We start from the raw sequence: 26,296 nt of genomic DNA, 5'->3' as shown, positions 1-26,296 counted from the left end.
AACTATTTTTTCGTTTGAATGGATTGTTGTCACTTTTTTCACATTTTGAATGAATTGTTTCTTTTATTTTTATGTATGGTTAATAATCGAACCAAACCAAACCAAAACCGAAAACAACCAAACCGATAAATGTATATTATATTTGGTTTGGTTTGGTTTTGATAATTTTAAAACCGATTAAGTTGGTTTGATTTTGATTTTGACCAATAACCGACCCAAACAAATCCGTGAACACCCCTAATCAAAAGTTAATCCAATAATTTCCCCCATTGCTATTATACTTTTAAGTATTTGTACATATAATGATACTAATTTTTCATCATATGCATTGGATGTGCAAGTCAAATCATTTCATATAAGTCTTTAAAATATCATATCATATTTTAAAACATAACAAATAAAAATTATAGAATGAAGTGATAGTGACTAACTTGGGGATTTTACATGTTTTTGTTCTTTTGATAAAACCATTTTAGGATTTGATATCTTTTAGTTTATTATTTGTTACAATTTCTTGGTTTTAACAAACAAATCAACATATCCCGTGTACTCCCACAAATGAGTATATGAAGGTAGGGGTAAGACAGTGTACACACAATCCTCGCCAGACAAAGGATCTCTTTAGCAAGGACTTGTTGATTATTGATTAGGGCCCATTGTGAAATGGGAGAATACTGGAAATTAAAATATGAAAGACTCACCAGCTCAACAACAAGATTATTATAAATAATAACAAAAGTTTCACAGAAACAAGAGTTTGAAGCAAAATCTCTCTTCAAACTAGAACGAACTCGACTAATGTAAATGAGGATTCCCAAATCACACCAAGCAAAATGTAATGCTGGAGGAATACGCGACTACCTTTAAGGTTCTCTGTCTCTCATATTTGAGCCAAAATTAGAACCTTTAGGGGTGCTATATCGCAAATCTACAACAGCATTTCTGCAATCTGGACAGCATTAAGGGCGGCTCCCTTGCGTATTTGATCACCACAAACAAAGATGTCCAGCCTATATAAAAAGAAGTCATTAGCTCTGGGGTCCTGGAAAGGAAGTAAAGCATTTAGAGATAACATTTGCATATAAACCAAATTTTTACCCATAATCTCCATCTTGGGAAACATCACGTCGTACTCTCCCAACTGCAACATCATCTTTATTGGAAACTTCAAGTGGGGTTGGGAATCTATTACTTGCACGGTCATCGACTACAACTATACCTGGTGCATTTTTAAGAATATCCCTTGCAGTATTCTGCACAGTTAGAAAAAAAACTTAAAGCAATTTACATTGGAGGTTATGGGAAAGTAAGAATGCTTATAACATCTCTTGATATGTGATTTTTTTTGTTTTTTTGAAAATCCACAAAGAACATACTTAATTGAAACCTTAAAAAGCTTTTGCTAGAAGCTAAATGGGTTAAATGGATCGTGGAAACTTGTCAATGTCGGTGTTAAACTTTGTAATACTGTAGTGCACAAACATCTCCAAGATCCACCAATACTAGTAAAAAAGGAGTCATGTCTCTTATTTTCATCTTTCTTTACCATGACTGACTCTACTAGCAGAAAATTGGCAGAATTTTCTGACTGCAAGATTTCTCATGGTTACGTTATGTTAACACAAGATTATAGTAAAGCTAAAATTTATGGTTTCGTAAAGTAGCTTTAGCTATCCCATTGCATCATTCAATTGAGGATTGAACTCATCAAATAGATGCTTCTAGCAAATAAGCCAACTTCCAAGACATTTCACAATATCCCCATGTGACAAACTTTGCTATTTGTGGCAACCACTATGCAAGGACTTCAAATATCACTGTGGTCCAACGCCACTTGAATGCACAAACAAAAACATGATGTGCTGAATGGGACTATTGGATATGATTATTTAAAGGATCTTTTGTTTCTTTTTTAATCTTCATGTCATTACTAATTGATAGTACATCTTTTTCTTTGCACTGCAGCCTGCGCTACACGAACCTGGACCTTTTGGCTATTGGATCTACTTTATTACAACTTTTACGCATTCCAGAACAAAATAAACACAAGTTCAATGTCTTAAAAAAACTGAAGTTAGAAAGGAATCACTTTGTATAAAAACACAGAGGAATCATTTGTCAGGACAGGAAGATAAATAACAAAGGGGATTTGCTGCAAGTTTAGCAAAGGCTACCTCATCGAGGGGATTCTCAAATTGAAGATTCACGCTCTCAGCATGTGCACGCATAACAGGAACACGTATACATGTTGCAGTAACCTTGACATCCTTGTCACTCTGATAACAAGCAGAATGGGTGGGTTAGTAGGTGGTACAATAGATGCGCAATTATTTTATTGTTGTCTCTAGGATCAGGCATGAGCATTGAGTACCAAGGTTTTAACAAGTATACTTACCCATATTTTTCTTGTTTCTTTGACCAGCTTCATTTCCTCTTCATTATATCCATTGGGTTGAATAGGTGCATTATGTGAGAAAAGATTAAAAGCATACTGCATAATTTTGTAAAAGAAACAATCAGATGGCACTGCATTCATCTGTTATCGAAGAAACAAACTGAGCATTGAGAAGGTAAATCACAAGACGGGACCTGCTGGTTAAAGATATTGCAGGTTGGTTCTTTTCCCTCCAGGACCTAGTAGGCAACATACAAAAATCCAAATCATTGAGAGAATTAATTAGTAGACCTAATATCACTAGATATATTAAACCATGGAAAATAGAGGAAACATAGTAAAAACCTCACGAGTTTGCTGCACCAGCTCTTCCATTGCAGCAGCACCGGCACCACTAGCTGCCTGATATGTACTAACAACCATGCGTTTGACCTGGAAATGTGCATATCTACACAAGATGAGTAAAAGTGAACTGACTTGGTTCTTAAACTAATAATGGTTGATCGAAACTCTGAAGGTCTTCACAACTACCATGGAAACGGATGTGTAAGAGAAATACATGTCAATGAAAATGGAAAAAAAATTCAATGTTGATTAAGCATATACTTACCAAAAGATTTTCACTCAAGTTTCATGTTACAGCAGAAAAGAACAAAAACAGAAGTGTATTATTGTGTGGTAAAGTCCTTCTAAATATTCTCATCCATTCCTATCTAACAGTGCCATCTTAGTTATTTTGAAAACTATTACTCGCTAGAGAATTCTTTCATGGGTGAGCAGAATATAACCGTATTTAGTCTGCATTTCTGGCATTTTAATTGACTAATCTACTTAGTGATTGTTTAGATTATCTACACAGTTAACTGCTTTCTCCATGTAAGAATTCTAATGCTTTATTTTGTGATTTCTTTCTTATCCACATCACTCATTTGCACTGTTTGTCACATGTCAAACTCTTTCTTTTCTGATTTCAATACTTGACTCTTTTCAACAAACAAAACATGAGTTGACAAGTTTGGAGAAAATTAATGACGTCCATACCAAGATTGCACTGTAAGCTTTTAACAAAAGAGAGATCCTTTTGGGCTTTGCAAAGGTGCGGTCAAGTTTTCGAACAGGAAAATCAATACAAAAGTATAACAGAATCAAGATACAGGTAAAACAAGTAAAATTATTGCAATCCTAAGTACCTAACAATCATCCACTTCCAATATCCAATCCATAGATTAAAAGAAATTCAATCTTCTATTTTCATATAAAAATAGCCAAAGTCTAAACCTTGTGATCATCCATATGCACACCGGTGCTATAAATTGATTTCTTTTTTATAAGCAAGGAAAGAAAACTACTTTTATTCCACTTTGCAAAATATAGCCGCAAATCCCAGAAAAAATATAATTATGATGAATCCTCTAAATTCAGTTGTAGATAGAGCAGGATGAATATAAAGAACTTCACAAACCGACCCCAGCTAATTTGGAGTAACAATTACCACAAGTTGTACATTGTTCACATTTTCTTTTATGATGGACCAGTGCACATCTCGACTATTCTACCAAGTATCTACTACCTCCCACCAATACAAGCACCACGTAATAATACCCACCAAGGTTCAGGTAGATGGATGAAATCACCTAGTGCTTTTTCTTTTGTTTTTTTGCCTCACATTGCATGTTTTATCATCATACTCCAAAGGATATGAAAGATCTAATTCTCAAATTGTACTCCAAAAAGGCATTCTCTACGCCACTACGCCAAACAAATCTCTAAACAAACTAAACGCACACAAATGATCTAATTCTCAAATTAAGTGTTGTTTAAACCAAAAAGTCTCCAAATTTTATAATAAAAAACAAATCTTTAGACACACAAATGTTATATACAGTAACATTTTAGACCACAAGCTCATTGTTCTTTAAACAATAACAACAACAATCCTAGTGTGATCTCAATTCCGATAGACCCTCAGCTCAAGGAAAAACAGGTCAATGCAGTTCGGGAAAAAAGACGCATTGTTAATCAAACTACGTCACATAAAATGTATCATATAGATTAACTTTTGATCTCTTAAATGTACTAGGAATAACACGAAAAAGTTGAACTCTCACTTTAGCACGACGATGGAGAGGAGTAACAGCCATCAAGCAAATAATAGTAGAGCAATTCGGATTAGCAATAAGTGCTCCCTTTCCAGAACCAAGCTTGACATGTGCCATAGCTTCAGGATTCACTTCTGGAATCACAAGAGGCACATTCTCATCCATTCGAAAAGCGGAGCTATTATCCACCACAATTGTTCCCTTTTGAGCAGCCAAAGGTCCAAATTTCTTACTAATCGAACCACCAGCACTAAACAATGCAATATCTATACCATCAAAACTATCCTCAGTGAGTTCTTCAACAGTATAATCTCGTTCCTCAAACTTCATCGATTTTCCAGCTGATCTTTTGCTTGCAAGGAGTTTAATAGAACGGTAAGGGAAGTTACGGTCAGATAGAACGGAGAGAAACTCTTGACCGACGGCGCCAGTAACTCCGACGACGGCAACGGATGGGCCGTTTTCCTGGAGAGACATACGGACACGGAAAGGGGAAGAGGAGGTGGAAGAAGAAGAGATTGAGCGTGGTAGACGAATGCCGGATGCCAGAGCGGAGCCGCCATTGAGGAAATGGTTGTGACGGAGAGAAAGTGCCGGAGAGTTCATTTTTCCGGTGAAGGGCGGCGGTGAATGGCGGCGGAAAATGATTGAAGAAATGTCAGTTGAAGAAGAAGCAAAAATTGTAACTAATGTAATTAGTTAGGTAGGGTTTTATTAAGATTTAAAAAAAAAAAAGGTTTAAAATTGGGCCAATTAAATAAATCAAGTAAGCAAAGGGTCATTTGCACTTTTGTTCTTATTTTGTGTTGCATTCATGTGCTTAATCGAGCATCTTTCGAAAATAATCTTTCTATCTTAAAAGATTAATAATAAGAATTGTGTACATTAGGTCTGTTGGTTCTATTTAGTTTTAAACTTTATCGATTTGATTTATTGGTTATCAGTTTTGTAGATATGTCAAATCGTTATTAAATTATTAAAATATTTGCTTATTGATCATCGACCATTATTAATTAGGTTATCGATTTAACCGTCAAGATTTGACACAAAAGAAATCATTGAAATTCACTTAAAGACAAGGTGAAAAATCATGCATATGAGTTGACAGATTGCATCTTGCCCAAAAACAAATACTATCACATTGTGGAATAATCAAGAGCTTGAGATAATCAAAAATAAAAGTATGAAATTAAACTCTAAGACAAGGACTTTATATAATTATTTAATTTACTATTGGGTTATCGATTAATTGGTTAAAAAAAATCTCAAACCGTTGAGAATCGTTAATTCAATAATTAAAAAAAATCAAAATTTTTATTGAAACTGCTAAATCAAGAACTTTTTTCCAATTCAAATTATTAATTTTGATTCTGTTTTGAACAGTCCTAATATACATTCAATCCCATCAAACCTCATTTATGAAATTTTATTCTTATTTTGGGTTGATATTTAATTTTTGTCCCTCAAAATAAATAACTTATTGAAATTTAAAAGTACATCTTAATAATCTCAAATAAATTGAATTGTTTTAACATCACTTTTAAGCTCATTTCACAAAATTACCATATTATATAAACTAATAGTGAAAATACATTTTGAAATTTAAAAGTACATCTTAATAATCTCAAATAAATTGAATTGCTTTAACATCACGTTTAAGCTCATGTCACAAAATTATCATATTGTATAAACTAATAGTGAAAACAAATTTTATAACAATAATATAAAAAAGAAATAGTAAAGGGAAATTCATAAACAAACAAATCTAACTGTCATAGCCATACCTCTTCTTCTCCCCCATGTTTCAGCCATTTATTGCTACTCATGTTTTATTTTATATGATTTATTTGACTTGGCATAAAAATATTTTAAAATTTATGGTTTAAAGTATTTTTTAAATTATTTGTATGATTATAAAAGAGATTTTAAAAGTTAATTTTAAATTATAAAAATGACATTATTTTAGAACGAATTAAAAAGAAAATTATGTCACATAAATTAGCGATTTTGATAATAGTTTTGATTTATTTTTTTATATCATATTATCGGTTCTTAGCAAGTTAACCAATAATTCAATAATAAATTAATAAATTATATTTATACCATTAGTATATACAGTCTTGACTTTTGATTTAGTTTCATACTTTTAAATATGATGTTCTCAAACTCTCGATTATTCCATAAAGTGTCAATATTTATTTTTAAGCAAAATGCAATTGGCCAATTCATGAACATGGTTCATTTGGTTGACCATCTTGTTTCCAAGTGATTTTTGTGTGTGTGTGAAATCTCAACTATTAAACCAACTACCAAATCGATTATAAAATCGATAAACCAATATTTTAATGGTTCTATAACCGTTTAAAGGTAACATTTTTACTATCCCCTTTTGTCAACTCCATCATCATCAGCTTTTGTACCCTTTTGTCATCTCTTCTCAAAATAACCATTATTTTTGAATTGCAAAAGAAAAAGAAAAAGCAGACAACTAAAAATGGATAGAAATCAAGAAATTGCATTGACCCAAATGAGGAAATCAGTTGAAAAGCTTGGATCTTCCACTGAAGTAAGAAAAAAATTGACCCCCTTTTCCCCTTTTAGTGTAAAGTTCAAATCTTTGCACTGATAATCAGTTTGGATTATTTTTTTTTTGGGAAAAGGGTCTGATATATCCCTCAACTTTGCTATTTGGAGCTGATATGTCCCTCGTTATGAAAGTGGCTCATATATACCCTTACCGTTATACAAACGGTCCACATATATCCCTACCGTTACAAAATGAGCTCACATATACCCTTCATTTAACGGAAGTGAAAAAATTAATTTTAAACTTATATTTTTTACTTATAATTTTTTTTAAAATCATTTAGGGGTATATAGGATTCTTCTAGCAAAGTTCAAGGTATATTTCAATATTTTTCATACATAAATTATTTTTTGACTTCTTTGATTTTCATTATTTTAGTTTCTTATTCTTAGTTTATTTTTTCTTTCATTCCTTAGTGTAAAGAAAAAAATTTAAAACTATTTTTTTGTGGCTATATTTTAATTTAAAGCAGTTTCTTTTTTGTCTATATTGTAATTTAATTTTTGTATTTGAAGAAAAAAAAATTGGTCATCTATAATAAGTTTTACAAGAATATTAGTGAAACATAAATAAATTTGACCATCAAAATAATAAATCTAAATTAGTCAACAACAAAATATATATATATATATATATATATGTGTGTGTGTGTTTGAGGAGGATTAAATATACCCATATGGGATTATATTTTTTTTATATACCCGTATGGGATTATAGTTTTTTTTCAAAAAAAATAATAAAAAATGAAACTAAAATTATTATTTTTTCATTTCCGTTAGAGGGAAAGGGTATATGTGAGCCATTTGTATATAAGTAGGGGTATATATGAGCCACTTTCATAACGAGGGGTATATCAGCTCTAAATGACAAAGTTGAGGGGTATATCAGACCCTTTTCCCTTCTTTTTTTTTAAAAAAAGACCCCCTTTTTCCTCTTTGAGTGTAAAGTTCAAATCTTTGTACTGATAATCAGTTTTTGTTTTGTTTCAGAGTTATGGAGAGAAGACACTAATGAGGTTCTTGATTGCAAGATCAATGAACCCAGAGAAAGCTGCAAAGATGTTTTGTCAGTGGAAAAAATGGAGGGCTGAAATAGTTCCACTTGGGTACATCACTGATTCTGAAGTTGCACATGAATTAGCAGCTGAAAAAATTTATTTGCAGGGATTATCCAAGAATGGCCACCCTGTTGTGATGATTAAAAGTAACAAACATTTTCCTTCCAAGGATCAAGTTCAATTCAAGAGTAAATTTCTTTTCCCTTAAGAGTAAAGGTTCTTTTTTCATTCACTACATTGCATTTTTTGTTGTTATTGTTCTTGGTTAGTCTTGTTTGTGTTTTTTTGATAAGAAATATTCTGGTTGGTTGCCTCATTGATGCCTTTTTTGAGTAGCTAGCTATAAAACACTATAGATTGTTGCTCTTTTTGGTGCCTTAACAATGTTCTTTCTGTTTGTGTAGTTGAATGATTGAAGTGTTGTGCTAGAATTTTTGTATGAGTGGCCATACATACAGCTAGCGTGACGATTTGATAGGAAAAAACAGAAAGACATTGAAAATATACAATAACGTGAAGTCGGTAGATCATATCCTGAGATTCGATATCATAAGTTCATAAACAAATACTCCGTCCGTTTCAATTTGTTTGTGTTACTTTTCGTTTTATTCCCTTTAAAAAAGAATGACTCTTTTCTTTTTCGGCAGCTCCTTAATCCTAACTTTCCACGTGGCATGTTTAAGACGACAAGATTAAAAGGGATTTTGGTATATTTTGCATATCTAGTCAATGACTGTTTATCTTGTTTGTGTTTTCTTTTGACAAGAAATATTCTGTTTGGTTGCCTCAATGGCTGACTTTTTGAGTAGTTAGATGATTAAAGTTCTGGTTGGTTGCATCAATGGCTTACTCTTGCATGCAATAAATTAATGTTTTTGACAGTAAAAGGGATATGGAACTCTTAAATTCCGAAAAATACTTTTTTGAGTTATGAAGTAACATTGCTAAAGCACCAAAAAAGAGAAACAATCTATAGTGTTTTACCGAGTTGCAGTCTGTTAAATGATTCGTTTCACTGTATCTTTTTCTCTCATATGCACCCTTATCTCTGGTAATGTAGATGAATTTTTTTGGTGGTGACTGGTAAGGGCTTTTCTTGAACGAACTCTTCTCAATTCTTACTTCGCCTTTCTGTAGGATGCTAATGATTACTCTTAATGATAAAGTTAGTATTGACACATTCAACTCTTGTGCAGAATTTGTGGTTCATCTACTGGACAAAACAATTGCAAGGTACCATTTTATTCAATCATGTTACTCTTTTACCATTTGGAAAATTGTTGGGCGTTATATTCCTACTATTCTCATTTCTGAAAACGAGATAAACCGCTCAGTAGATTGTGTGTTCACGCTTATTTGGGATTGTAGATCCTTTTACATGTTACTTTTATATTTTGTTGTTTTGGTCACTCTGATATCTGTCTTATTTAGTGAGGAACAAAGTAATGATAGTACTTTCTTCTCTGACTTGTCCACGTACTGATATCTAAACAAGAGGATTGGAAGGATATGAACAGGTACAAGCATAGAAGAGAATAGAAACTAGTTACGTCGTATATTATAGGCACTATTGTATAATGTAACCTGTCAAATTTATCTTTTGGTGTTTAGAGTCCTATATTTGTTGGGGGAATGGGCTGGTGGTGTCCTCACATGAACTTGAGCAATTCTACGGTCAGGGTTGAGTTAGGCCTAAGGGTCATATCTTCACCGGAGCAGAGTTTCATTTGGTTAAAAACATTGGATTATCACGTTGGATCTAGGAAATTTAGCTTGTAGTTTTCATCTGGTGAAACAATAGAAGCCTCGTAATGTGTGTGGTTGGTCACCGGTTTCATATTTTCCCTCTCCAAAAATGTTTTTTGTGCTGAGAATCATGGTTTAGTTTCTAACTTGACCTCTTTGTGCTTGTTTTAGTTCGTTCAATGGTAGAGAAACAGGAAATGAAAAACTTATTGGAATTGTTGATCTCCAGGATATTACATATAGCAATGCTGATCTTCGTGGACTGATCACTGGTTTTCAGTTTTTACAGGTAACTCCTTTGCCTTTCCATAGTCCGCAAACCATTAGTATAGAGACACACATAACTACTAACCAGTGTTATGAGAAGATACATAATTCTTGTACCATGGACAACGTTATACGTCTCTTGTCAGCTATAAGACAGTTCAAAGAGTCAAGATTAACGGCTTAGTAGAAGAACTCACTAGACTATGTATGTAGCTGCAGATGGTATTGAACTCTCTCATCTGAGCTATAGTTAAGGCTTTGGTTTGCTTGAGCTATGACACAATATTGCTCGGACTCTTCAAACATACTGTCGGGTATGTGTCTGATCCTCCTAGAGCTATGCTCTTTTGGAGGATCCGACATGGTTGTGGCAGCATTTTTGGAGGGTCTGAGAAACATAGCTATGAGATGACATTGATGTAACGAATAGTTTGGATATTTTGGTCAAAATTGTTGCTCCATTTAAGCTCTTGAAGCTTGATTTAGACAAATTAGGAGCAATCTGTGTTGCTCGGACTTCCTAAAAACGATATGGCACATGTGGCAAACCCTCCAAAAATGTTCTATTTTTGAAGGATTTGACCCTGACACGCACCTGATTACATTTTTGAAGAGTCCGGGCCACATAGGGAGTAATAAAATGAACAAATTGATCGAAGGCCTCATTGGAATGCTGATATAATATTCAGTTCTTTATATTCAGTGTGTTATATTAATGCTGCTAAGCTACATTTCACGCAGTTTCCTTCTGCAGGCGTACTACCCTGAACGCTTAGCTACTTGTTACCTTTTAAACATGCCATAATTCTTTGTCACCGTATGGAGATTTGTTTGTCGCTTCCTTGATAAAGCAACTCAGGAGAAGGTACGTCAATGTGCATAATAGCCCATAGGATGATGTTACGTTTAACAAAAATGCACGTTTAAATGTAGTCTTCGTTTCTAATATCAAATCACTACACAGGTTAGGATTGTTACAAGTGAAGAACAAAAGCAAGAGTTCATCAGAGAGGTTGGTGAAGACGTCTTACCAGAGGAGTATGGAGGGCGCGCTAAACTTGTACTTCTGCAGAATGTTGCTGTGAACTACTAACACAAAGTAAAGGAATAATAGAAATGTGAAATAAAGATGAAAAAGAATAGCTTCACAGACATACTAATTAGGCATAATGCATAAACATACACTCACGTTTGACCTCAACTAGCAAGTAAGCACTCCAACTTTGAGAGACATTTCAATTACTGGTCTCAATTGGCAACTAAACACTCCAACTCGTCCCCATTGTCTCATGGACATCTGACCCTGACGTGACATAAATTTTGGAGGTGTTTTAGATATTCATTTTGTAAGTTGGAGCGTTCTGACATTGCACTCTCAAAGTTGGAGTGCTTACTTGTCACTTGAAGTCAAGTTCGAATGTTTGTTTATATACTATGCATACTATTTATGCATACTATAATAAAATCCAGAAATATTTATGTGATACTCAACTAACCATAGTTCAACCTGACTCTTTCCAAGTGATTGATTGAATTTACAATTACGTATTCTATGAGTTTTTTTTAGGTCCTATTAGACATTCTTATTCCAGCAGAAAATATAGAGAAATGGTCTATGTAGGACTTGTTTAGATTAGCTGATAAACTTTTAAAAACTAAATTTATAAATAAATAGTTACGTATTTGGATACAATTTGATTATAAGCCCTAGTGTGTTGGTTACCTAAAAAATAAAGGAATTTTAAAAAAGAATGTCACATATTTATTTATTTATTTTAAATTTGGTCCCTCTTCCCTAGGCACCCACTATTGTCTTCATCATAAATTTAGCTCTAAAATACTAGAAAAATAATTTTAATATTATAATTCAATGCAAATTAATCATACATTTCCCCATGTTTGACTGATATGTTTTAAAACAACATTTATATTGCTTTATCCTATAGTGAAATACCCCAACTTTTTTATTTACTTCATTATTATTTGTTTGATTGGTAGTAATGAACTCAAAAAGTCAACTATGACTCAAGTATCATTAGTTGTTGGCATGTTGCAGGCAGTGAGCTCCATCATCCATGTTTTTAAGGGTCCGTTTGGACGTGCGGATATGAAATCAAATTGATTTAAATTTAAATTTATAAGTGCTTTTTTTTTTTTTTTACAAAATATAAACTTATGAATCAGATTTTATATTAAAAAAAAAATTAAAATCATCAATTTTAGATAATTTGAAATTTGAAATTATGATGCAAAATACTAAGGCACTTTTTTGAGGTTAAACTATTTTAATTGTATTATTATGAGTATTATCTCAGAAGCACATAAATTTTTTACATGAAAATTAAATGGGAACTTACATATATCCCACTAGTTTAGGAGCTAATTACTTAGATACACTCTCGTTCGCAATATTATGTCTCTTGTCAAATTTTGGTGCCTCCAAATACATCAAAATACATTTATCTCAAATACATGAGATCAAAATTATGTGTAATTTATTCTAAATACATTGTATCTAAGTAGATTCGCATAAATCTGGGATACATAGCAAATCTCCCTCGCCTCTCTTCCATCTCGCTCACCAATCTCCCATTTATCTAGTATCCCAAATAAATCACTCTTGATACATACAAATACATATATCTAGTGTGAATCACATGTATCTAAAATACAAACGAATCTCTCTCGCCTCTCTCCCTATTTTTGTGTATCTGGTAAAAAAAATACATGTATCTAAGTATATTTTCTTCAATATATAGTAAAAAACTCTTAATTAGTGATAAGATACGTAATATTTTAAAACTATAGATAATAGTTATATATATAGTAGTGAAGTATGTCTAATTATATAATTTTTCCAAAATTAAATATGTTGGACCCGTGCTCAGTACGGGCCATAGCCCATCTAGTATATGACTTAAGGTTAAATAAGTAAAGCTTTTTTAGTAACATAAATAGTATCTCTATGAAGCTATTCTTTTTCATCTTGTTTCACATTTATAGATTCCTCTACTTTGTGTTAGTAGCTCACAGCAACATCCTGCATAAGTACAAGTTTAGCGCGCCCTCCATACTCCTCCGGTAAGACATCTTCACCGACCTCTCGGATGAACTCTTCCTTTTCTTCTTCACTTGTAACAATCCTCATCTGTATAGTGTTTTGATATTAGAAACAGTTGGAGAGTACTATAAAAATGATCAAGTTTGCAGAAGTTGATCTAGTGTTAAAGACTATTCGTTTAAACGTGCATTTTGTAAAATGTAACATTGCAAGATGGAACATTATGCACACGGACGTACCTTCTCTTGAGTTGCCTTTTCAAGGAAGCGACAAATAAATCGCCATATGGTGACAAAGAATTGTGGCATGTGTAAAAGGTAACAAGCCGCTAAGCGCTCAGGGTAGTATGCCTGTAGAAAGAAACTGTGTGAGATGAGATGAAGTTAGCAGCATTAATATATATAAAGAATATATCAGCATTCCTGTGTGGCCTTCAGCAATTTGTTCAGTACATTGCTTGGACTCTTCAAAAATGTCATCGGGTGCGCTTCAGATACTCCAAAAGTAGTGCATTTTTGGAGGGTCTGCTGCGGATACGACAACATTTTTAGAAAGTCTGAGCAATATAGATTGGTCCTAATTTGTCTAAATCAAGATACAAGAGCTTAAGAGGAGAAACAATTTTGACCAAAATATTCGGAGGTTTTAAGTTAGTGGAGCATATTCAAATTATTTCATTACATCAAGGGGACACCTCATGGCTATGTTGCTCAGACCCTCCAAAAATGTTGCCGCAACCATGTCGGATCCTCCAAAAATGCATAGCGCTTGGAGGATCAGACACACACCCGGCAATATGTTTGAAGAGTCCGAGCAACATTGTCTCATAGTGAAAGCAAACCAAAGCCTTAACTATAGCTCAAATGTGAGAGTTCAATACCAGCTACGGCCTACGTAAAGAGTCTAGTGAGTTGTTCTACTAAGCCGTTAATCTCGACTCTTGTCTTATAGCTGACAAGAGACGTATAACGTTGTCCATGGTACAAGATTTATGTATCTTTTCATAACACTGGCTATGTGTGTCTCAGTACTAATGGTTTGCATACTATAGAACGGCAAATGGGTTACCTGTAAAAACTGAAAACCAGTTATCAATCCACGAGTATCAACATTGCTATAGGTAATATTCTTGAGATCAAGAATTGCAATAAGTTTCTCATTTCCTATTTCCCTACCTTTGAATGAACTGAAACAATCACAAAGAGGTCCAAGTTAGAAATAAAACCATGATTCTCGGTACAAAAAACATATTCCGAGAGAGGAATAGCTGATGAACCTTCGAGTCAAAGTCACAAAACCTCCCAAATATAAAATTTCCAGGTTACATTTTACAATAGTGTCAAATCTATTGCATCAAATATCAGCATAAACCCCTCTCATTTCCTTCTTTCTATCAATCACTTACTCAAAACAGAAACTTTGATTCAAGTAAAGCAAAGTAAATATTAAAAAGTTTAGAAGTTATCCCTCATGTGAAATTTTCCAAATAGTCAAAGAACAACTTGGTTAAATGAAAATGATACCTTGCAATTGTTTTGTCTAGTAGATGAATGACGAATTCTGCATAAGACGTGAATGTGTCAATACTAACTTTATCGTTAAAGAAATCATTAGCATCATGCAGAAAGAAGGAAGAATTGAGAAGGATTTATTCAAGAAATCCCCTTACCAGTCACCACAAAAAAAGTCATTCATATTATCAGAGATAGATAGCTAGGGTGCATGTGAGAGAACGAGATACGGTAAATGAATCATTTACCAGATTGCAACTTGATAAACACTTCAGATCGTTGATGTTTGTCCGTTTACATGCATTGGCAAATGTTCCTTAATAGAAAAAAACAGAATTTCTCGGAATTTAAGAGTTTTGCATAACCCTTTTTACTTTCATTTCACCAAGTAGGAAGTTCACCTAAAGTATGGTTAGCCTATGACCCATTATTTGACCACCTTGACCCAACCTAAATGATCCAAGCAAACTTATCCTGATTGGATCATGAACCGTTTATTAACTTGACGTGCATTCATCTACTCAAGTTTGATTCATTCAGGCCATTTGCCACCTCTTCTTGCAGATATCCAATATTATGGATCAGTTTTGTTTTATTTTAAACATTGCAGCTGGTTAGATATTAGTTAGTAGTGTGTATCCTCACAGCTTCTCCACAAAGCAACTTATAATTAAATAAACATAATCAATCATCCTTACACATAGTATCCCTTTCAATAATATATTATTGATCACAAGGATTAGTTAAGTGCTTGAAAGTAAACTATTTTCCTGCTGGAGATTCCCTTTGGGAGTTTATCAGATATCAAGGTTAGAGATAGCGTCCACTGGCCACTTTTCGGTCATATCTTTGAAAAATAACTATTGTCATGGAGTTTCAAATTTCGCGGTAACTCCATGACAGTAGCTATGTATAAAAAAAGTCCATGTATCAAGTGATCGCCCAACGACAAGAAGTCAAGTCCAAGAAAGTAACAACTAACTACAAGACTGTTTAAATTAAAAACTTGTCCTATGGCCCATTAGCAAGACAATAAAAAATAAAAAGGCATCATTGGGGCAACCAACCAGAATATTTCTTATCAAAAGAACACAAACAAGATAAACATTCATGAACTAACCAAGAAACAAGAAAATCAATATGCAATATATGAGAATTGCATGTTTGGCCAAGTTCTAAAATAACATATTTTGAAAAGTGTCTTTTTCAAAAATGTTTTCAGCTTCTGCTACTTCGCAAAAACACTTATTTTCTCCAAAAAACTTGGCCAATCATCAACACTTATAATCTCTCAAAAGTCAACAGGATATAAAAACATAAAATAAACTTTACTCTAATGGAAAAGAAATTACTCTTGAATTGAACTTGATCTTTGGAAGGAAAATGCTTGTTAACTTTGACTATCACAATAGGGTGTCCACTCTTGGACAATCCCTGCAAATAAAGTTTTTCAGCTGCTAATTCATTTGCAACTTCAGAATCAGAGATGTAACCAAGTGGAACCATCTCAGCCCTCCATTTTTTCCACTGACAAAACATCTTTGCAGCTTTCTCTGGGTCCATTGATCTCGCAATCAAGAACCTCATTAATGTCTTCTCACCATAACTCTACAACAACAACAAAAAAAACTGATTATCAGTACAAAGATTTGAACTTTACACTAAAAGAGGATAAAGGGGTTCATTTTTTTTTTTTAAGAAAGAGCTGATTATCAGTACAAAGATTTGAACTTTACACTAAAAGAGGCAAAAGGGGGTCATTTTTTTCTTACTTCAGTGGAAGATCCAAGCTTTTCAACTGATTTCCTCATTTGGGTCAATGCAATTTCTTGATTTCTGTCCATTTTTCAGGTTTTTTTCCCAACTTAAAAAGTGGTTTTTGTGGAAGGAGAAGAAAAATTTCACTCTGATTTTTTTTTTCTGAAAAGTATAAAGTTCAATGTTTTGGGGGAAGAAAGACACAGAGAAAAAGTTAGAAAACTCAAAAGATTGTGTCAAATCAAAGAAGTAGATATTAATGGCCGAAACATGAGGGAGAAGACCAATGAAGTAATGGAGTTGAACAGAAGAAGCGGTGTGGCTTATGACAGTTGGATTTGTTTGTTAATGAAGTTCCATTTACTATTTTTTTTTTATATTATTGTTATTATTACTATTATTAAATTTTTTAATTTAGTAGATGATTTTGTGAAATTAACTTAACTATAGATGTGAAAATAATTCAATTTATTTGAGACTAAGATGTAACTTTTTGGTAATCAGTTACATGTTCTTAGTTTGTCTCAATATTTAAAAGAAAATATAAGTACATGTCTATCCACTTAAGTTTTCGAAATTACAATTCGTACAATATTTTGTTCGTCAGATATGTGTCTTGCGTATTCAAATACATGTATCTCAGATATATGTAAACAAGATATATTATTTTTGTGTATCTAAAATTGAAATGTAATTGAAACGCACTAATCTAGGAGTAAATTACTCGTCGTATGATTCTGCATATCCTGAAATGTATTTTTTTTTTTTAATTCTCCAAAAAAAATTCCATTATTTCGAGCATTAGGTAGTCTTCCATATAATTCTTCTTCAATTTCTAATTGTGTATATCGTTCTGTTAATTGGAATTTCATTATATCTAGGATTCACAATGGTAATTATTAGTATTATGTTATTGAGACATTTTAAAACTTGACAAGATATATGAGTTTAGATACACAAATATACAATAAATAGATATTCAGATATACCACAAATATCAATCAAGTACATGATTAGATACAAAGCAGAATCAATAGATACATGAATCTATATTACATATTAGCTATAACATGCATAATTCAAGTACATTCTCAAATACACACTAGATATATCATTGGTACAGCACAAATACATACCCCAAGGAGTAATGTATCTCACTTGAAATTTAGTACAAAATTATTGAATAGTTGGATAGTAAATAATTATTTGAAAATATAGAGTGGATTAATTAATAAATAAGAATTAAACATGTTGGGCTTGTGCTCAGATCGGGCCACAGCCCATCTGGTATGACTAGAAGTAAACAAGATGTAAAATTTTTAGTAACATAAATAGTGGAGTAGTATGTCTATGGAGCTATTCTTTTTCATCTTATTTCACATTTCTATTATTCCTCTACTTTATGTTAGTGTTAGTAGTTCACAGCAACATCCTGCAAAAGTACAAGTTTAGCGCGCCCTCCATACTCCTCCGGTAAGACGTCTTCACCGACCTCTCGGATGAACTCTTGCTTCTGTTCTTCACTCATGACAATCCTCATCTGTGTAGTGATTTGATATTAGAAACAAAGACTATACATTTAAACACACATTTTTGTTAAACGTTACATCATTGGATGGAAAATTATGCACACTGACGTACCTTCCGTTGAGTTGCTTTATCAAGGAAGCGACATATAAATCGCCATACAGTGACAAAGAATTGTGGCATGTGTAAAAGGTAACAAGTAGCTAAGCGCTCAGGGTAGTATGCCTGTAGAAAGAAATTGTGTGAAATGTAGCTTAGCAGCATCAAAATAACACACAGAAATATAGAGAAATGAACATTATATCAGCATTCCAATGTGGCCTTCAGCAATTTGTTTAGTTTATTGCTCCCTATGTGACCCGGACTTCTAAAAAATGTCATCATTTAGCTGCGCATCAGCATCAGATCCTCCAAAAGTAGTGCATTTTTGGAGGGTCTGCCACGGGTGCCACATCATTTTTAGAAAGTCCAAGCAACAGAGGTTGGTCCTAATTTGTCTAAATCAAGATTCAAGAGCTTAAGAGGAGAAACAATTTTGACCAAAATTTTCGGAGATTTTAAGTTAGTAGAGCATATCCAAACTATTACGTTACATTAATGACACCTCATAACTATGTTGTTCAGACCCTCCAAAAATGTTACTGCAACCATGTCGGATTCTCCAAAAAAAGCATAGCTTTTGGAGGATCAGACACACACACGACAGTATGTTTGAAGAGTCCGAGCAACATTGTCTCATAGTGCAAGCAAACCAAAGCCTGTCTAGTGAGTTCTTCTACTAAGCCGCTAGTCTTGACTCTTTGAACTGTCTTATAGTGTATATTTTCATAACACTGGTAATGTGCGTCTCTATAGTAATGGGTTTGCGTACTTTAGAAAGGCAAAGGGGTTACCTGTAAAAACTGAAAACCAGTGATCAATCCACGAGTATCAACATTGCTATAGGTAATATTCTGGAGATCAAGAATTGCAATAAGTTTCTCATTTCCTATTTCTCTACCATTGAATGAACTGAAACAAGCAGAAAAGAGGTCCAAGTTAGACACAGAACCATGATTCTCAGTACAAAAAACATAATTTCGAGAGAGGAATAGCTGAGGAACCCGCGAGTCGAAGTCACAAAACCTCCAAAAGATAAATTTTCCAGGTTACATTATACTGTAGTGTCAAATCTATTGCATCAGATAACAGGAGAGATGTAATTCCTCTACACTTTCTTGTTAAGGCAATCCTCTTCATTAGTAGCATTTACCTCACTAAGCAGTTCATTGTTATCATCATTTCTTGGACAAGAACAAGATGAAAGTTTCCGTCATTACTTCGCGCCTCATTGAAAAGACAGATATCAGAGCGACAAGACAACAAAACAGAAAAGTAGCACCTAAAAGGATCTACAATCCCAAATAAGCAGTTAAGCACACACACAATCTCCTGAGCGGTATAGAATAGTAGGGAAAATGATGCCCAACAAAGCACCATCATAACAAGACTGTTCATACAATATTCTAGTCAAACATATGCTTTGATTTCTCTCAAATCACAAGCAATTGTAAATGATGTTAAAACTTTCTAGTGCAAGTTCCCTTCACCCCCTCCCCCCACGGCCCCACCCCACCCTCTGTGTAGAAATATCAGCACAAACCTCTCATTTCCTTCTTTCTCTCAATCACTTAGTGGTCGTTTGGTAGGATGTACAAGAATAGTGTTGAATAAGATGTATTAGTAATACACAAAGATATTTTTTCTAACGCATCCTACCATATGACCCCTTACTCAAAACAGACACTTTGATTTACATAAAACAAAGTAAATGTCAAAAACTTTGCAAGTTATACTTAATGTGCAATTTCCCAACTGGTCAAAGAGCAACATGATTGAATGAAAATGATACCTTGCAATTGTTTTGTCGAGTGCATGAACCACGAATTCTGCATAAGGGGCGAATGTGTCAATACTAACTTAATCGTTAAGAGTAATCATTAGCATCCTACAGAAAGAAGAAGAATTGAGAAGGATTTATTCAAGAAATCCCCTTACTAGTCACCCCCCAAAAAAAATAATCATTCATTATATTACCAGAGATAGGGTGCATGTCTTTTTCCTACTGGATATTCCCTTTGAGAGGTATCAGGTATCAAGTTTGAAATAGTGTTCACTGGCCACTTTTCAGTCATAACATTGAAAAATAACTACTATCACGGAGTTCAAATTTCACAAGAACTCCAAGTCTGTCTCAATTTGTTTTCTTACCGTCCATTTTAGTTCGTTCAAAATATAATGTCTCTTTACTTTTTTGGCAACTTTTTAGTTTTAACTTTGCACGTGACATCTTTAAAATCACAAGATTAAAAAACATTTTGGTATATTGACCACAACACTTCTTTACTTTCTTTAACACCGTCTCAAATCAAAACCAAACTAACAAATTGAAACAGAGGGACTACAAGATTGTCTAAATTAAGGACTTGTCCACAATAAAAGATAAAAAGCCATCATTGAGAGAACCAACCAGAATATATTTCATAAAAAAAACACAAACAAGATGAACAATCATGGACTAACCAAGAACATCAGAATGCAATATTAACTATAAACAAAGAAATGAAAAGGAGCTTTACTCATAAGGGAAAAGAATTTACTCTTGAATTGAACTTGATCCTTGGAAGCAAAATGCTTGTTAAGTTTGATTATAGCAACAGGATACCCATTCTTGGACAATCCCTGTAAATAAACTTTTTCAGCTGCTGATTCATCTGCAACTTCAGAATCAGTGATGTACCCAGTTGGAACCATTTCAGCCCTCCATTTTTTCCACTGACAAAACATCTTTGCAGCTTTCTCTGGGTTCATTGATCTTGCAATCAAGAACCTCATCAATGTCTTCTCTCCATAACTCTACAACAACAACAAAAAAAACTGATTATCAGTACAAAGATTTGAACTTTACACTAAAATAGGAAAAGGGTGTCATTTAAAAAAAAAAAAAACTGATAATCACTACAAATATTTGAACTTTACACTACAAGAGGAAAAAGGGGATCATTTATTTTTTTAAAAGAACTGATTATCATCAGTACAAAGATTTGAACTTTATACTAAAAAGGGAAAATGGGGTAATTTTTTTCTTACTTCAGTGGAAGATCCAGGCTTTTCAACTGATTTCCTCATTTTAGCCAATGCAATTTCTTGATTTCTGTCCATTTTCAGTTTTCTTCTCCCCCCTCCCAAACTTCAAAAGAATGGTTTTTTGGGAAAGAAATACACAAAGAGAAAAAGTTAGTAGAAAACTTAAAAGAGTGTCTCATTAATGGCAATTAATGGCCAAACTGTTTGGCCCAAACATGTCGAAAGGGACCAAGCTCATGGAATAGAAGAGAAGAAGAGTGGTGTCTGTGGATATGATATTTGATTTGTTTGTTCTTGATGTCATTGTTTTTTTTAAAAAAGAACTGATTATCAGTGCAAAGATTTGAACTTTACACTAAAATAGGAAAAGGGTGTCATTTAAAAAAAAAAAAAACTGATAATCACTACAAATATTTGAACTTTACACTACAAGAGGAAAAAGGGGATCATTTATTTTTTTAAAAGAACTGATTATCATCAGTACAAAGATTTGAACTTTATACTAAAAAGGGAAAATGGGGTAATTTTTTTCTTACTTCAGTGGAAGATCCAGGCTTTTCAACTGATTTCCTCATTTTAGCCAATGCAATTTCTTGATTTCTGTCCATTTTCAGTTTTCTTCTCCCCCCTCCCAAACTTCAAAAGAATGGTTTTTTGGGAAAGAAATACACAAAGAGAAAAAGTTAGTAGAAAACTTAAAAGAGTGTCTCATTAATGGCAATTAATGGCCAAACTGTTTGGCCCAAACATGTCGAAAGGGACCAAGCTCATGGAATAGAAGAGAAGAAGAGTGGTGTCTGTGGATATGATATTTGATTTGTTTGTTCTTGAATTTTCCTTTATTATTTCTTTAATATTATTATTATAAAATTTATTTTTCACTTTTATTTAGAATTATCCACAACGTTGCTCAGTAAAATCTTATAAATGAGATCTCAAAAGGTTAAAATCTATGCAGACCTTACCATTGCTTCATGAAAGTAGAGAAACTGTTTCTAAAAGACTGTCGTCTCAAGTGCAACAATCTTGATATAAAGGAGAAGAAGACAATGAAGAGAGATCAAAAAATAAAATAGTGCAAAAGTAACTAAAACAACAATAAAATCATGTGATAATCGAAATGCTATAAACAACATATTAGGGTAGATTAGTATTAAAAAATAATAATAAACAATGATAAAAATAAAAAACAAGAACTACAATAATATAACTAGTATCATCACTAACACTGGTCACCTTAAGCAACACAACCTACTAACCATAATACGAGTCCTCCTCACCCTCCTATCTAGGGTCATATTTTTAGTAACTTGAAGTCGCCTCATATCATGTCTTATCACCTCTCTCTCCAATACTTTTTCAGCCTACCTCTGTCTCTCTTCGTACGCTCTATAACCAACTTCTCGCACTTTCTCATTGGTGCGTTTATGCTTCTCTTTTTCAGATGTATAAACCATCTTAGTCTAATTGCTCATCTTATCGACCAAAGAGGTCACACCCACCTTATCTCGAATATCCTCATTTATAATACTCCTAGTATGATCACACATTCATCTCAACATCCACAACATGCATTTTCTAAAGATAAAATTTCTTGATTTGCCAACACTCAGACACATACAATAAAGTTGATCTAACTATCCCTTTTTTTTTTAGTAATATAAAAATAATCTAATTTATTTCAGATTAAGACGGTTTTTATTATTGCTGTGGTATGGATTTCCGTTTAGCTAATGAAAATATGAAAAGTCTCCTTCTATATATGTGGCAAAGACATTATCGAATATTATGTCCAATTTTTAAGTGTGAACAATATTATATATTATTATTAGTAGGCATTTGGACATGATTTCAAATTAATTCTAGGATATATGATTCGAAATTGTTATTTCAAATTTCAAATTATCTAAAAAGTGTAATTTGAAATTTCAAATTGTGATTATGATATAGGCTTAAATAAGTCAAACCTCATTAATCACTTACCTAAAAAGCCAATTTATCTATTTAAAAATATTAATGACCAACGTAAAGAAGTTTTAGCACGCAAATTTTTATTTATTATCTATTCACAAGCTTTTGGTCCTCCTTTTAAGTGTGAATTCAGTTACGTCTCAAGCATAATTAGATATCCAAGCACGAGAAGATTAATAATTAACTTCTAAACTAGTAGTAAGATTTATGTTGTTATGTTTGTGTAATTAAGTAGTTTTTTTTTTTTTTAATAAGAATTAAACATGTTGAGCCTGTGCTCAGTACGGGCCACAGCCCATCTGGTATGACTAGAAGTAAACAAGATGTAAAACTTTTAGCAACATAAATAGTAGTATGTTTATGAAGCTATTCTTTCTCATCTTATTTCACATTTCTATTATTCCTCTACTTTGTGTTTGTGTTAGTAGTTCACAACAACATCCTGCAAAAGTACAAGTTTAGCGCGCCCTCCATACTCCTCCGGTACGACGTCTTCACCGACCTCTCGGATGAACTCTTGCTTCTGTTCTTCACTCATGACAATCCTCATCTGTGTAGTGATTTGATATTAGAAACAAAAGACTATGCATTTAAACACACATTTTTGTTAAGCGTTACATCACGCGATGGGCAATTATGCACACTGACGTACCTTCCGTTGAGTTGCTTTATCAAGGAAGCGACAAACAAATCGCCATATGGTGACGAAGAATTGTGGCATGTGTAAAAGGTAACAAGTAGCTAAGCGCTCAGGGTAGTATGCCTGTAGAAAGAAACTGTGTGAAATGTAGCTGGCAGAATCAATATAAAGAACTGAACTATATATATTAGCATTCCAATGTCATTGGGTGTGCGCCAGCGTCAGATCCTCCAAAAGGAGTGCATTTGTGGAGGGTTTTCCACGGGTGCCTCATCATTTTTAGAAAATTCGGGCGACATAGATTGCTCCTCATTTGTCCAAATCAAGATTCAAGAACTTAAGAAGAGCAACAATTTTGATCAAAATTTAACACTGGTTATGTGCGTCTCTATACTAATGGTTTGCGCACTATAGAACGACAAAGGGATTACCTGTAAAAACTGAAAACCAGTGATCATTCCACGAACATCAACATTGCTATAGGTAATATTCTGGAGATCAAGAATTCCAATAAGTTTCTCGTTTCCTATTTCTCTACCATTGAACGAACTGAAACGAGCACAAAGGAGGTCCAAGTTAGAAACAGAACCATGATTCTCAGTATAAAAAACATATTTCGATAGACAAATAGCTGAGGAATCCACGAGTTGATAAGTACATAAACATGGTTGAATGAAAATGATACCTTGCAATTGTTTTGTCTAGTAGATGAACCACATATTCTGCATAAGAGGCGAATGTGTCAATACTAGCACTATAGTTAAGAGTAATCATTAACATCCTATAGAAACGGAGAGACTACAACATCAACATACCTAGTGAAATCCCACAAAAGTGGGGTCTAGGGAGGGTAGAGTGTACGCAAACCTTACCACACAAGATTGTCTAATTAAACTTGACCAATGGCCCATTAGCAGGACAATAAAAGATAAAAAGGCATCATTGAGAGAACCAACCAGAATATTTCTCATAAAAAAACACAAACAAGATAAACAGTCATGGACTAGCCAAGAACAAGAGCATCAAAAAAGAACTGTTACTCTTAAGGGAAAATAATTTACTCTTGAATTGTACTTGATCCTTGGAAGGAAAATGTTTGCTAAGTTTGATTATCACAACAGGATACCCATTCTTGGACAATCCCTGTAAATATACTTTTTCAGCTGCTGATTCATCTGCAACTTCAGAATCAGTAATGTACCCAATTGGAACCATTTCAGCCCTCCATTTTTTCCACTGACAAAACATCTTTGCAGCTTTCTCTGGGTTCATTGATCTTGCAATCAAGAACCTCATCAATGTCTTCTCTCCATAACTCTACAACAACAACAAAAACTGATTATCAGTACAAAGATTTGAACTTTACACTAAAATAGGAAAAAATGGAGGATTTTCGTTAGGCATAATACATAAATATACCCCTTAAGTCGGTTTCAACTAGCATCTATACCCTCAAACTTTTGATAGACAGTTAAATTTATATGAAGTGACATAATACACGTAGGAGGCTACACAGGACACTAAATTGTCACGTACGACATCACATAAGACGAATATACTTATTTGTTTAATTTTATATAAATTTAAGTGTCTGGTTATGCAAATCAAAGTTAGAGCACATAGATGTCAATTGAGGTCGACTTAAACAAGTTTTTGTATTATGCATTTTCTTTTCTAAAGAAGAACTGATTATTAGTACAAAGATTTGAACTTTACACTACAAGAAGAAAAGGGGGTCAATTTTTTTTTAAAAAAAGAACTGATTATCAGTACAAAGATTTGAACTTTACACTAAAATAAGAAAATGGGGGTCATTTTTTCTCACTTCAGTGGAGGATCCAAGCTTTTCAACTGATTTCCTCATTTGTGTCAATGCAATTTCTTGATTTCTGTCCATTTTCAGTTTTCTTTTCCCCCCCAAACTTCAAAAGAATGATTTTTGTGAAAAGAGAAGACAAATAAATACACAAAGTGAAAAAAAAATATAAAAAATAGGGAACTTAAAAAGTGTCAAATCAAATAAATGGCAATTAATGGCCGAACTATGTATAGATGGACCAAGTTATGGAATAGAAGGGAAGAGATAGTTTGGTGTGGATATTTTGTTGGGCTAACCCATTGGTGGCCCCTTAAATTTGACACGAAATTTCACTTAGGCACCTCAAGTGGATGATGTTCATTTTAGACACCTCATGTAGGGTTTCGCTGTGTCATTTTGACACTTTTTGCTTACATGACATAGTGAGTGTAATACACTTGTTGAACGCGCGTGAAATACCTATTTAGTCGATTTTTTAATTATTTTTTTCTTCTTCTTTCCCATTTTCAGCCACCATTTTTGCAAACTTAAATATCCAACATGGTGAATAAAAATAGTTACAGTAAAATGATGAAAAATGATGGAAACTATTTTAGAAATTTAGGAATAGACCCATTTCAAGATTAAATATTAAATTATTCAAGAAATTCTTTCTTGAAAGAATTTAATATTTAAAGAGGAGTAAGTTTAATTTTTGGTGAATTTTAAACTTGCTAATTAGGGTAAAAAAGA

General features: G+C 33.3%; 4 protein-coding genes and 1 pseudogene across 6 annotated transcripts; 1 reads left to right on the top strand and 4 right to left on the bottom strand.

Moving 5' to 3' along the window:
* Window positions 1-697: 697 nt before the first annotated feature.
* LOC102596301 (aspartate-semialdehyde dehydrogenase) lies at window positions 698-5,218 on the bottom strand. The gene is made up of 7 exons (XM_006363987.2): window positions 4,504-5,218; window positions 2,741-2,827; window positions 2,590-2,634; window positions 2,396-2,491; window positions 2,175-2,276; window positions 1,099-1,253; window positions 698-1,010 (listed from the first exon to the last, which is right to left on the bottom strand). The coding sequence occupies exons 1-7, from the start codon at window positions 5,098-5,100 to the stop codon at window positions 929-931; spliced, it is 1,164 nt and encodes a 387-aa protein (XP_006364049.1). The 5' UTR covers window positions 5,101-5,218; the 3' UTR covers window positions 698-928.
* A 1,678-nt stretch (window positions 5,219-6,896) lies between these two features.
* Window positions 6,897-11,531, top strand: LOC102595968 (SEC14 cytosolic factor-like; annotated as a pseudogene).
* A 1,504-nt stretch (window positions 11,532-13,035) lies between these two features.
* On the bottom strand, window positions 13,036-16,828 carry LOC102595628 (SEC14 cytosolic factor). Its single transcript, XM_006363986.2, has 6 exons — window positions 16,496-16,828; window positions 16,076-16,331; window positions 14,736-14,772; window positions 14,281-14,398; window positions 13,452-13,562; window positions 13,036-13,299 (listed from the first exon to the last, which is right to left on the bottom strand). Exons 1-6 carry the CDS (start codon window positions 16,565-16,567, stop codon window positions 13,171-13,173), a joined length of 723 nt encoding a protein of 240 aa, XP_006364048.1. The 5' UTR covers window positions 16,568-16,828; the 3' UTR covers window positions 13,036-13,170.
* A 683-nt stretch (window positions 16,829-17,511) lies between these two features.
* Window positions 17,512-21,932, bottom strand: LOC102595088 (SEC14 cytosolic factor-like). 3 transcript variants are annotated; one of them, XM_015303759.1, is made up of 7 exons: window positions 21,138-21,399; window positions 20,648-20,903; window positions 19,900-19,936; window positions 18,902-19,019; window positions 18,123-18,233; window positions 17,964-18,021; window positions 17,512-17,686 (listed from the first exon to the last, which is right to left on the bottom strand). In XM_015303759.1, the coding sequence occupies exons 1-7, from the start codon at window positions 21,207-21,209 to the stop codon at window positions 17,658-17,660; spliced, it is 681 nt and encodes a 226-aa protein (XP_015159245.1). In that variant the 5' UTR covers window positions 21,210-21,399; the 3' UTR covers window positions 17,512-17,657. The 3 variants fall into 3 exon arrangements, with proteins under 3 accessions (XP_015159245.1, XP_006364047.1, XP_006364046.1); XM_006363985.2 differs by lacking the exons at window positions 17,512-17,686; window positions 21,138-21,399 and adding an exon at window positions 21,671-21,932 and having other exon boundaries at window positions 17,786-18,021; XM_006363984.2 differs by lacking the exon at window positions 17,512-17,686 and having other exon boundaries at window positions 17,786-18,021.
* A 1,527-nt stretch (window positions 21,933-23,459) lies between these two features.
* On the bottom strand, window positions 23,460-25,708 carry LOC102594752 (sec14 cytosolic factor-like). The gene is made up of 6 exons (XM_006363983.2): window positions 25,571-25,708; window positions 24,807-25,062; window positions 24,431-24,467; window positions 24,177-24,294; window positions 23,758-23,868; window positions 23,460-23,655 (listed from the first exon to the last, which is right to left on the bottom strand). The coding sequence occupies exons 1-6, from the start codon at window positions 25,640-25,642 to the stop codon at window positions 23,527-23,529; spliced, it is 723 nt and encodes a 240-aa protein (XP_006364045.1). The 5' UTR covers window positions 25,643-25,708; the 3' UTR covers window positions 23,460-23,526.
* Between the last annotated feature and the right edge of the window lie 588 nt (window positions 25,709-26,296).

This window comes from Solanum tuberosum, unplaced genomic scaffold (genome assembly GCF_000226075.1).
Source record: "Solanum tuberosum cultivar DM 1-3 516 R44 unplaced genomic scaffold, SolTub_3.0 scf00469, whole genome shotgun sequence".
In the NCBI taxonomy this organism is placed as follows: domain Eukaryota; kingdom Viridiplantae; phylum Streptophyta; class Magnoliopsida; order Solanales; family Solanaceae; genus Solanum; species Solanum tuberosum.
Note: the sequence above shows the minus strand (reverse complement) of the source record. Positions and strands in the feature narration are given on the sequence as shown.

Bases quoted from the DNA above. Each gene is read 5' to 3' on its own strand.
- LOC102596301 (XM_006363987.2), bottom strand. From the start codon at position 5,100: ATGAACTCTCCGGCACTTTCTCTCCGTCACAACCATTTCCTCAATGGC. The intron at 2,635-2,740 runs GTTTTTACTATG...GTTGCCTACTAG, and splicing joins TGGTGCAGCAAACTCGTGAG to GTCCTGGAGGGAAAAGAACC. The intron at 2,277-2,395 runs GTAAGTATACTT...GCTTGTTATCAG, and splicing joins AAGAAACAAGAAAAATATGG to AGTGACAAGGATGTCAAGGT.
- LOC102595628 (XM_006363986.2), bottom strand. From the start codon at position 16,567: ATGGACAGAAATCAAGAAATTGCATTGACCCAAATGAGGAAATCAGTT. The intron at 13,563-14,280 runs GTAACCCATTTG...TTCTTTCTACAG, and splicing joins CTGGTTTTCAGTTTTTACAG to GCATACTACCCTGAGCGCTT. The intron at 13,300-13,451 runs GTACGTCCGTGT...AACACTATACAG, and splicing joins AAAAGGCAACTCAAGAGAAG to ATGAGGATTGTTACAAGTGA.
- LOC102595088 (XM_006363985.2), bottom strand. From the start codon at position 21,742: ATGGACAGAAATCAAGAAATTGCATTGGCTAAAATGAGGAAATCAGTT. The intron at 19,020-19,899 runs GTATCATTTTCA...TGCTTGTTTCAG, and splicing joins CTCGACAAAACAATTGCAAG to TTCATTCAATGGTAGAGAAA. The intron at 18,234-18,901 runs GTAACCCCTTTG...TTCTTTCTACAG, and splicing joins CTGGTTTTCAGTTTTTACAG to GCATACTACCCTGAGCGCTT.
- LOC102594752 (XM_006363983.2), bottom strand. From the start codon at position 25,642: ATGGACAGAAATCAAGAAATTGCATTGACACAAATGAGGAAATCAGTT. The intron at 24,468-24,806 runs GTAAATTATTTT...CCTCTTATGCAG, and splicing joins GGATCAAGTACAATTCAAGA to AATATGTGGTTCATCTACTA. The intron at 23,656-23,757 runs GTACGTCAGTGT...ATCACTACACAG, and splicing joins ATAAAGCAACTCAACGGAAG to ATGAGGATTGTCATGAGTGA.